This window comes from Microtus ochrogaster, unplaced genomic scaffold (genome assembly GCF_000317375.1).
Source record: "Microtus ochrogaster isolate Prairie Vole_2 unplaced genomic scaffold, MicOch1.0 UNK4, whole genome shotgun sequence".
NCBI classification, from domain to species: Eukaryota; Metazoa; Chordata; class Mammalia; order Rodentia; family Cricetidae; genus Microtus; species Microtus ochrogaster.
The window spans coordinates 7,567,839-7,579,336 of record NW_004949102.1 but is presented as its reverse complement, the minus strand read 5'-3'; the positions used below and the strand labels follow the sequence as shown (position 1 = coordinate 7,579,336).

Here is an 11,498-nt window from a genome sequence, read left to right as displayed (position 1 = left end):
ATTTCAGTTTTTTTTTTAAATAAACAAACCAGTAAAGAATCAGGCAAAACTTTCCCTTTTCCGTCCTGCTCTAAATTTTTTGTTTACCACAACTGATATATCATACTCTAAAAATATGGAAAGAGCATTATGGATGTAGGTTGTTGGAGAATATACAGATAAATAGCACATAGTAACAAATGCAGTGCTTGCTACCTGCCTGTGTGCTATAGAATCATAGTCCACACATTAACATATTCCTGTTATATCTTGGTGAAATAGGTGCTATTATTCTTTCTATGAACCAGGGACCTTCACGTAATTACTGTCACATAGGTGGTAGGTGACAGCGTCAAACCCTGGCAATCCGGCTGCTGTTTGACCTGCTCACAAAATAGGAGGAACTGATAAGGTAATAATTAGCCCATGTTCAGAAAATTAAGTAGGTTTTCTTGTTAGTGGTGGTTAAAATAAAAGCGGTATCATTTTTGACACCTACTTCTAAAATCTCGCAGTATTTTTTGCCTCTACTCTGCTTACTGAACAGAAAACACCCCCCATGATCTAGCAGGCTTTGGTTCCTCATTTATTTTTAATCCTATATAGCACTGCCTTGCATTTTCATAAATATTTAGGTTGCTTCAAAAGACCACAGGAAATGCTGCACTGAACATGTTTGTGGATGATCTCGGAAGGAGATTATGAGTTCCTCTAAGGCATGTCACCAAAGCAAGGAATGGCTGAGTAGCAAGGCGTGCACATCGTCATCTTGACAGGTTATTGTCGCCAACCTATAATCCCCTCCATGGGAAAGAGGAGGGCACCACGTCCAGCCTAGCTTATTACATCCCAAAGTCAAATCCCATGTTCTGAGCTACTGAGCAGAATCCAGAGAATCTCACAGGAACTTCCTTCCTGTCTGAATGTAGCTAACTCTCCTGAGTCAAGTCTTCTGTGAAAGTTTACTGGGGACTTTCTCTGTTTTCCAGTTCTCCTCAGAAGCTTACAACTCTACAGGCTCTGAGTATTGACCTTTAGTTAAATTAAGGGCCATTCTGTTTTCGACAGATGTAGAGCATCTAAAGCAGGCTAAAGTCCCTGTGTTGTGTAACAGAACTTACACTGTTCGCTCAACTCTGTCCCTCTTGACCACTTCTGCTTGTGAATGAGCGTGAGCCTGAGCGTTAAACAAAGTTGTTCAATTGGATCTAAATGAAACCTGGTCGTTAGGAACACAGTAGTTTACCAGTCCAATCTAAAATATTGTATGCCTTAATAAGATTTTTGTAAAGTATTTTACTTTTAGAATTTAACACTAAATCGATAGCTTTAAGAATATTTTATTATCAGTACACTAAAAAACTCTTTAAGCAAATAATTACATGTAGCATTTTAAGAAACTCAACATCCTGTTCTTCAGGGATGGTTGTGAAAACACACTAGTTCTTCGGTCCTTTTATCCCATCGGTCAACCAGGAAGCAGCTGGACCTCCAACGGCAGGACCTCCATCGAGCCAACTCTGCACCTCTACATACATGTCTGAAAGAATGGCTCAGAATCTCCAAAACCAAGCTTTCACTTTTTGTCCCCTGAGCCCTACTTCTTTTAAAGCATCTGTCTCCTAATAAAAAATGTCTTCAAGATGCGATCTTTGGAGGAGTTCGCCAATTCTTTCATCCCCTCCAGCCAACACATCTGTAAACACCCTGCACTCTGATTTCAAACAGCACCCCAAATCTGGCCGCAGCCTCCCCCCACCTACTTACCACTATCTCTTGCTTCTTGTATCTGCAGCAGCCTATGAAGGGGATCGCCTGGTCACACTCTTTCCTGAACCCTAGTGTATTTGACACACAGCATCTAGGGAGACTCTTTACAAATTAATGTATATGACCCCACTGCTCAAAATCCTCCTTGAGGTTACCTAAAAGACTCCTTCCATTGGTTTGCAAAATGCTCCATGGGCTGCCTCCCACCTGCTCCGGACCCCAAGGCTCTTTCCTCTTTCCCATGCTTGCTTTTGCTCTATCTGCCTTGGCTTTGTGCTAAGCAGGATGTCCACACCCTAATACCCAGAACTCATAAACATGTTATGTTTGCGTGCCAATGCAGAGCGAAGGTGGTAAATGAGCTCAAGGCCTTTAAAGCTGGTCTGGAAATGCGAAGGTCCTCGGGGGCCATTCAAGTGTGCTACCTGCAGTCACAAGGGCAGCTGAAAGTGAGGGGCAGAGCAGGAGTTCGGAGCAATGCAACAGGGAAAGGCAAGACGTGATCCAGCCTTGCTCCATTGTTGATGGAGAAAGGTGTCCTTTGAAAAATCATTACCTGTATTCAGTGTGCTTGCACATGTGAGTGTGAGTGTGTATGAGTGTGTGTATGAGTGTGTGTGAGAGTGTGTGTGTATGTGTGTGTGTGCGCGTGTGTATGTGTGTGTGTGCGCGTGTATGAGTGTGTGTGTGCGCGCGTGTGTATGTGTGTGTGTGTGTGCGCGCGTGTATGTGTGTGTGTGTGTGCGCGCGTGTATGAGTGTGTGTGTTCCTACATGCAGCACTTGAGCTTGTATGAGCCAGTTCTCTTTCCACCATTGGGGGCTGGGGACTTGAAGGCAAATGCCTTCACCTGCTGAGGATTCTCACCAGTCTGGAAGGTGTCTTTTGTAGCTAAAGATTCAGCTGCCTCTAGAAGCCAGGACTAGAAACAGATTCTTACCTAGGACCTGCTGTGTCCTTTTTTTTTTTCCTGTTGAGACCCATTTTGGACTTCTGAACCCATGAGAAAACAGTTTTTTGAGTGTTTTAGGCCACTGATCGTCTAAGGTAAATTGTTATTTGCTACAGCAGTCACCCAAATCGTGCTGCCTAGCACCTCGCCATTTTCTGCCCTGAGAGGGTCCTTTCTCTGTAGTCCTGGCTGTCCTGGAACTCACTAAGCAAAGCCTCGAACTCACAGAGATCTGTCTGCCTCTGCTTCACCAGTGTTGGGATTAAAGGCGTGCGCCACTGTGCCTGACTGAGATCTCTGCATTTCCTTTCCCTAGTTTTTTAATTTTCTCAATAACCCTACCCAGAATACTCCCTTCAGAACCCCTATTTCAGCGATCCCATTGTATAGCTCCTTATAGCATCATCAACTTCCTGACATGTGTGTTTGCCACTTATTGTTTGACATTTGTCTTCCTAAAATGCAAACATGAAAACAGAGACTGTTCTGTTCACTCCGATGTTTGCCTCATAATCTGCCAGGCAAGGAAGAGAATCCTGATAAATGATTATTAAATAAGTGGATCACTTTGTAACAGAGAGAACAGGGGTTACACTGGGGGGACGTCAGGCTTCTTGGAGGTGGTAAGACTGGGTAAAGATGCCTAAGAGTTCCTCCGCTACCGAGTGAGGCATGAGCAGCCAAGGATGAGGAAGGAAACCCACTCAAAGGCTTATGGATCTTCAGAGTCTGAGGACCTAGAATTCCCAGAGGCCAGTGGAAGCTGGACTACAATCAGAGGAACATGCAGGTGGAAAAACAAGCACCAGCCAGGTCGTTTTCTTCCATTTTGGGTTTGCCTTGACTATGCCTAGCTTTGAAGACTTTGTCATTCAGTGGATGACAGAGAAGAGAATGGAATAGACCAAGGGGAAGCAGAGTAATCAGGGAGGGGAACGTGGGAGCACTGTACCGTATTCAAAAATGGTGACGGTTTGGAGTAGGATGCTGGTAGGGAAAGTGAGCGAAGTGGACGACGCAGATCTAGTTTGAAGGTAAAACTGAGCAGACTTGAGATGAGTTACATGTGGGAGTGATGTGGGACGCTGTGAGAAGCTTGGCAAGCTTGCTAGGAGTGCTGGGGGCTGAGACGGAGAGAACGCACAAGAATTCAACTTCTGAACCTATTGTCTGAAATATCTGTTAGACACGTCAGGAGGGTTGGGGTGTTACCAAGGGGTTAGATGGATTTGAACCTGGCATCTCTGGAAAAGAGATCTGGGTGAGAGATCATAATTTCCAAAGTTAAGAGTGTACCTATGTACTTAAATCATGGGAAGTACTATACATTACCTAGAGAGACAGGGTGGAATTGAGGGAAGGTAGCCTGGGAGACAGCTCTGCAGAACTTAAAATTTTAGAGGTGAGGTAAAACAGGAAAAAATGAGTAATTAAGACTTAAACTGCTAAAGAACCAAGAAATGAAGAAAGCCTCAAAGAATGTCGGGTTACGGAAGCCAAGAGACGAGAACGTTTCGGGATTGCTCAATTGCTCAGCTCTGAGAACGCTAGTTACTTGGTGGTTGGATTTAGCAATGAGAGGACCCATGGTTTTTTTTTTATTATTATTTTTAAGCAAGATTTTATTGTGGTAAGGTATCTATAACCAAGTTTGCCATTCTTCGGCATACAGCTCAGTGGGGCTGAGCACCGACACACTGCGAGGCGTCTGCATTATCATAACCAGGACAATCTCTGTAGAAAAGAGAGAGAGCTAATGCTAAAATGGCCTTAGTAATACACAAGGGTAAGGAAGGGGTGGCGGAGAACGCATTCAGGCTCGAGAAACGTGCGTCTGAAAGGCAATATAGTTATTGTGTCTGATGTATAGAGGGGGGATTTTTAAAATTAAAGCTATTAGTCCATTATTTGATATTGACTCAAATTGCTGTAAAGAGACAAGGACAAAAGAGGCTGGAGAGGGAAGAAGCCTGTGATGAACTGGAACTAGGAGAAGAAAAGGCCCAGACCAGGAATGGACCTGCTTTTGACAAAGAGGAGCCAGACTGAACCGGATGCAGCTGGGTTCACAGTGTTTCCAGGAAAGCTGTCTTTTTGAGACTGGTGATCATTCATCTATTCTGTGTGGTGATCATTCATCTATTCTGTGTGTCCTTATTGAATTCTTACTGCTTTCCTGCACGGAATCATTAGGTCATAGGGGGATGTCGAGATGGTCTTCCAGGACATCTGTGTGATGTTCCTGGGAGTCTCTGAATGGGCTTGCAAGATTATCTTAGTAGCATTTATTTCCAGGCCACTGTACACACCACATTGAGAAGTCACCCTTATTCTACTTTTCTGTTCAAATCATCCTCAATTGTACTTCCAAGAGCCAACTCCCAAGAGCTTCCCCAATAAACACTGGCTACAGAAGGGCTCAAGTGACCTAATAGCCGGGAAATCCAGGAAGAGCGCCCTTCTGAAAACTGAATGTTTGAGAAATCACAGTGACGTGGACACTCAGCTCGAGTGTCAGGGGTTGAGAAAAAGAAGCCCAGGAAGTAAACATGTGTCTCCATATTTTATATATATATATATATATGTATATATATATATACATATATATATATATATTGTCAACCAAAGCTGCCCATTTGAAAGGATCACAAATAGCAACAGGCTCGTAAAAAAATATAAATAAACCTTTGTTTATTTAGGAAAAAAAGAGTTCGCTATACATAGATATATATGGAACAAAAATGGGGTATGACAACAGAAATAGTAGTACACGTTAAAATGAGATACTATGAGCCAAATTTCAAAATTTTGTAGATTTGAATATATCTATTTTTAAGAGAAAGCTGAATTACCAAAATGATTTAGAGGATAGAGAAATTGTATTAAATTTTCAAAATATGGTAGCTTCACAGATGAGATTCACTAAACATTCAAGGAAATAATAGCTATCAGAAGCAAACTGTCAGAGAAAATTGGAAAAGAAAAAATTTTCCAAATGCATTTTTTGCAGAGGTAATATAGCCCTGATACCAGTCAACACTCAAGCACAGTATAAGAAAGGGAAACCCTAAGCCTTTACTTGTGAATAAGATGCTAAAATAAATAGATAGATAGATAGATAGATAGATAGATAGATAGATAGATAGATAGATGGATTGTTTGAAGCAGTACATTGAAAATGTGACAGTAGTTTATGGAAAGCACTGTTGCTTTATCTTAGAGATTCAACAGGCTCACACTGGAAAAATCTATCAACATGACCTGTTGCTTTAACATCCCAAAACAAAATCTATAACTCCTTCAACGGTCTGAGGAAAAGTATGTAATAAAATTACAGTATCCATCTCATTTTTAAAAAAAGGCCTACTATAAACACAGTTGGATAGAAAAAAATACCCTAACTTGATAAAGGGTTCTATTTAAAAAAAATGCACAGCAAACAGGATAAGCAGGATGGACACTAGATATATCCCCAATGAGACAGAAATGGGTGAGTGCCTCCCAGCACTCTTACTGCACATGCAGTGAGATTAAGGTGGGAAAGACATCAAGGGTGTTATTTACTGATTACATGTTAATCTACATGAAAAACACAAAAGTCTTCTAAAAATAAACTAATAAGAATATTTGCCCTTTAAATAAGATCATAAGCCCTTTCATAAACAACAATCAGTAAATTACATTTTTAATAAAAAAATTATCCAACTATCATGATAACAAAAGCTGTAAGGGTCCCCCCCCCCGGGGGGGAAATGAACAAACAAGCACAGGCATTCTGCAAACAAATTATAAAATGTTATTGAAGGATGCTTGAAAATCAGAATAATATTCATGAACTGGATCACTTGGCTTTATAAAAATATCATGGCTCCTCAAGTTAAATTGTTAACTTAACCCAGCAAAATACTTTTCTTTAGAATCTGACAAACTGATGCTAAAGTTAGTATAGGAGCGAAGTCTAAAAATGGTCAGTGCCGTTGCAAAAGTGAACAAGAAGGGGCACATCCTTCTGTACATCAGGAGTGACTATCAGGCCATCGTAATTAAGACTTATTATCAAGCCGCGGTAATTAAGAGTGTGTTATTGGCTCAGAATTGGTTTGATCCATGGAAGAGGACAGACTAGGAACAGTTCCATGAATCTATGGAAATTTAATTTGCAATCATGGTGCTATTACACATTAATAGGGACAGGATGACTGCTCAGCAAATCAGGTCACAGCAGGCTTTCCATGGTTGGGGAGAGGGGACTGAAATGAATTCCTGCTTTTCACAAGTGGAAAGGAAAACACCAGAGCGAAAGACGTGCAACTTCATGCCTCAGGTGTGGAGGAAAGTAAATGAGACAGATGCAGCAAAAACTGTTGTTGTTGTTGTTGTTGTTGTTGTTGTTGTTGTTGTTGTTGTTGTTGGTGGTGGTGGTGGTGGTGGTGGTGGTGGTGGTGGTGGTGGTTTCTAAGGGATCAGTGTGACCACAACTACATTTTACATTTTTTTTTTATAATACAGAAGACATCAAAAGTTAAAAGACAAGCTATAGATTGGGACAATATGTTCAATGTACATATGCAAGAAACACTATAAATCTAAGGGATGAAAGATAAAAAGCATACATAGCCTATTGGAAAAATGACAAAGACTATGGAAAAACAAATCACAGACTTGGAAACTTCAACAGCCAATAAATATGCAGAAAAATGCCCAGCCTCACTAGCAGTGAGGGAAATTCAAATAAAATAACAAGATACTGGGTATTTAAAAAATCAAATTGGCAGAAATAAGTCTACATCTAGAAAGTGTTTAATGTCATGTGAGGGAGACAGAACCTCTCACCCACTACTGATGGGTGTGCAAACTGGAGAGTCATTTGGCAGTGCCTAATAAAACTCCAAAAGTGACTGCTGCCTAGCAGTGTCCCTCTAGATGCACACATGGAGAAAGTCTTACATATGTGCAAGACAAACATGCACCAGTTAATATCAAAATATTGGCAGCAACTCCAACACTCATCAATAGGACCATCGATACACAGGACACATTCATATACCTGGATCTAAGATGGGATAACTAAAATTAATGAACTACATTTATATTTAGCAACATGAATAGGAAAAAATAAAAACATACCAAGAGGGAAGAAACAAGCTGAAGAATAATATATACAGCCTAAAACCATGTGTATGCATTTTTAAAAAGCAGTGTCTCATATAGATTTATATGCAGCTGAAAGTGCGCAGCCTAAATTGCAAATTGCATACCAAATTCATGATAGTGTTTGCCTTTGGGGGAAAGGGTGGGGAGTGCTGCCAGGGAGGCAGGCAAAGGGAGCAGAAATGATAAAAGAAGATCTGAAACAGATATGACAGAATGATAACATTTATCAATTACAGAAGACAGGTACGCTTGTATTCTTTCAGCATTTAAAAATATCTTTACATGTTTTTCTAAATCACAACTTGAAAAGGGAGACAGGTAGAAAATCATTCTGGTAGAATTTTCCTGTAAAGATTGCTGCAGCATATGAAAATTTGAGGCAAATACCTTTAGCAAAAATCATCAGTTTCAGAACTGGCTCTCCTTAATAACAGTACAGCTGCCAGTATTATTTTAAGGCAGCTCAAATGAATAAGCAGCTCTACAGGTATCAGCATGAAAAATCACACTGAAGAGAAGCAAGCTGCAAAAAGTGCAGCACTGCAGCGTTTGTTAAAAATTGCAACTACCCCAACAAGGCTTCATAAACGTATTTACATACATAGGTGACTGGGCAATAAGGTATAGCAAGTGTTGGAAGAAGATACACTGCACTTTACCATAGGGAGTAGCTGCGAGGAAAGGAACGTACCGGGGAGAAGGAAAGTGACAGTCAGACAGTCAGCCCTCTTTGAATGTTTAATATAAGTGAAAAATGCGAAGCAAACACGACAAAAATATCATATTTGATTATTCTAGTCATTAAGCATATGGACATAAGTTATTCTTGATGCATGTGTATCATTTTAATTTTCCAAAGGGGAAAAAAATACTGAAGCATTGCAAACAAAATGCACAGAGCTTCATATTATAAAACTAAAGCCTGTGTACATCCCAAACTGTGGCAGGGCTATGTTTAGAAATGATCCTGTTTATTTTCTGTGGGTTTTTTAATTTTAAAAATTGAAAAAGGGGGAGAGCAAATAAGGCAGTGAAGACGTGTAATAGCAATCATTCACATATTTGATTATAAACAAAGAAAAAGCCCCCCACAATCACAAACCACTGGATGAACATTCTATATCATTTTGCTGCATTTTCTTATTTTTAAATTTTTGTCAAAAGAGAAATAAAAGACGCTGCCTAATTGGAAACGTGACTTTCTATTATTAAAATTGTGGGAGTCCATTTTAATGTGTTTATCTCGCTGCTAGTCTGTAATTTATATTTCAGCGCGGAAATTTGTTTGTGTGCCTGTGACAGGTTAATGCAGTTTAAACATGCTCTTTTCTTTCGTTGCTTGAATAGTTAAATCGTTACTCCAAGGATTTTAAGTTTCTATTTCAAGCCGGGAGGATTCTTCGCACTCGCCAGGGTTAAAAACGTTTCTGCTTCAAAACGCTATTAATTAGTGGCTACGTGGTGGATCTGTTTAGGACACGGCTGCCGATCCTGCATTAACAGCCGAACTGCTAAATGAGAAAACTTTGTTTCGCCCCCGTTTTCTTTTGGATGCAGACTTGGGGCTATTTTCAATTTGGGCAGCGAGCGGTGGACGCGAGTCAAACGCAATCCCAGCCCACTTCGCCAGCGATCGCGTTTGCGAAGCGAAAGACAAATCAGGTACGAACGCGGCTTTTTTTCGCCCCCCCTTAAAGGAAAAAAAAAGTTTCTAGGACTCCGCTGGACACCCAGCTGGCCAGGGACCAGGGGCGCGGGGGGGACAAGACCGGCAGGCTGCCCAGAAGTTGCGATTCGGGACTTGCGCGCATTGAAATTACCTGGCTCGCCAGCAGCGGAGAGAAAGCGCAGACAAGATAATTTCTCAGGCTGCTGGGAAAGCCTTAGCTCGCGCGGCAGCGCGATCCAGGGGTGTCCTCGGGCCGGGGCGGGTCCCCACCACCCCCGCAGGCTCCAGAGAGTCAGGGGCGCGTCAAGCGGGGCGGGTTCAGCGCCGGCAGCGGCGGCTGCGGGACAGCAAGCGGTGCGCACCGGTCTCCGGCTTGTCCGGCTCCGAGCGGCAGGACGGACGCTCCGGGAGACTCTCCAGCCCGCGGCGGGCCGCGCTCGGACGGCGCTCGCCCGCAACCGGGCGCCGCGAGCATGTCGGCCGCCGTGGCTTGCCTGGACTACTTCGCAGCCGAGTGCCTGGTGTCTATGTCCACCGGACCCGTGCTGCACCAGCCCGCAACGAACCCCGAGGGAGCAGGAGCCGCAGCTGTCGCCGAGGTGGGTGCGGTGCCACGGGAGTCGGCTGGGACGGGTTCCGGGACACGGGGGGTGCTGTGGATCCCCCCGGTCCTCCAGATCCCCTCCCCTAACCCTGGCGAGGGCGATGGAGCCCCCCACCTGCTGGCTGCGAGCGCTTTGGCGGATCTAAGCTGCAGTGCGGTGGAAGGCTCCCGGGAGACATCGGGAGAAGTCCCGTGTGCCTCAACTAGCTGCTGCGAGCTGACCTGGTGCTCCAGCCCCACTGGGTGCTCCGAGCCGATCCCGGCCTTCTTGGAGGAGGAGTTCTCCGGAGCTGAGAGCTCCTGGGGTGAACCTGCCATCCTGAGTGCACCTGAAGCCCAAGAAGACCCTGATGACAGCGGAGAGGGGCCCGAGGGGCCCGAGGGGCCCCCAGGGGCCCGCCCCTCGCCAGCAATGGGCCCGACGTTCCGGAAAAGACCGATTACACCCGCATCCAAGCGACACCAGTGCGTCTTTCCGGGTTGCAACAAAGCCTATTACAAGTCTTCGCACCTCAAGTCACACCAACGCACCCACACGGGGGAACGCCCCTTCTCCTGCGACTGGCTCGACTGCGACAAGAAGTTTACGCGTTCTGACGAGCTGGCCCGCCACTACAGGACGCACACGGGTGAAAAGCGCTTCTCCTGCCCGCTGTGCCCTAAGCAGTTCTCCCGAAGCGACCACTTGACCAAGCATGCCCGTCGCCATCCGACTTACCATCCCGACATGATCGAGTACCGGGGGCGTCGCCGCACCCCCCGCCCCGCACCCCCAGCCATGGCGGAAAGCTCTGGTTCCGACTCCAGCTCTGGCTCTGGCCAGGAGACCAGCTTCACTGCTTGACTGTAGGACTGTCCTTGCAGTCTGTCTTTGCCTCGAGCACAGCCCCCTCCCCCACACTCCCGCCCAGGCCAAGTCCTTTTCTCTCTGTCGATTCCTATGTTCCAGGGTCGTTAGACAAAGGCACAGACTGGTTGCTCCGCTCTAAGGATGGGTTCCAGACAAGCCTGTGGGACTCTGGAGAAGGACTGGGAGCCGGAAGTCTTGCAACGCAATTACCATCTGAAAGGAACGCAATTACCATCTGAAAGGAACTGTTGCTTCAAAGCAGTCAGTTAGGAACCGAGGAGAAGGGATGAACTTCCGGTACTCTTCAACGTACTGAAGATTCTTCCTTCCCCGGAACTGAATTCTCTGAGGCTTGAGGAACTCCCAGTCCAAAAAGACTCTGAAGTCGCAGTCATTGACTAGGGCGGACTTTGGCGATGGTACCCAGGGTGGCAGTCTTGGAAATGTCCAGACTTGGATGATGAGAGGCCTTTGGAAACAGAAATTATTTCTATTTCTGTAAACAGCAATGTTTACTAAT

The 11,498-nt window shown here is 44.3% G+C and overlaps 1 protein-coding gene across 1 annotated transcript; it reads left to right on the top strand.

The window, feature by feature from the left end:
* Positions 1-9,754: 9,754 nt before the first annotated feature.
* Positions 9,755-11,165, top strand: Klf14 (Kruppel like factor 14). The gene has a single exon (XM_005365793.2). The coding sequence runs from the start codon at positions 9,998-10,000 to the stop codon at positions 10,970-10,972; it is 975 nt and encodes a 324-aa protein (XP_005365850.1). The 5' UTR covers positions 9,755-9,997; the 3' UTR covers positions 10,973-11,165.
* The last annotated feature ends 333 nt before the right edge of the window (positions 11,166-11,498 follow it).

Excerpts from the sequence above, each read along its gene's own strand:
- Klf14 (XM_005365793.2), top strand. The coding sequence starts at position 9,998 with ATGTCGGCCGCCGTGGCTTGCCTGGACTACTTCGCAGCCGAGTGCCTG.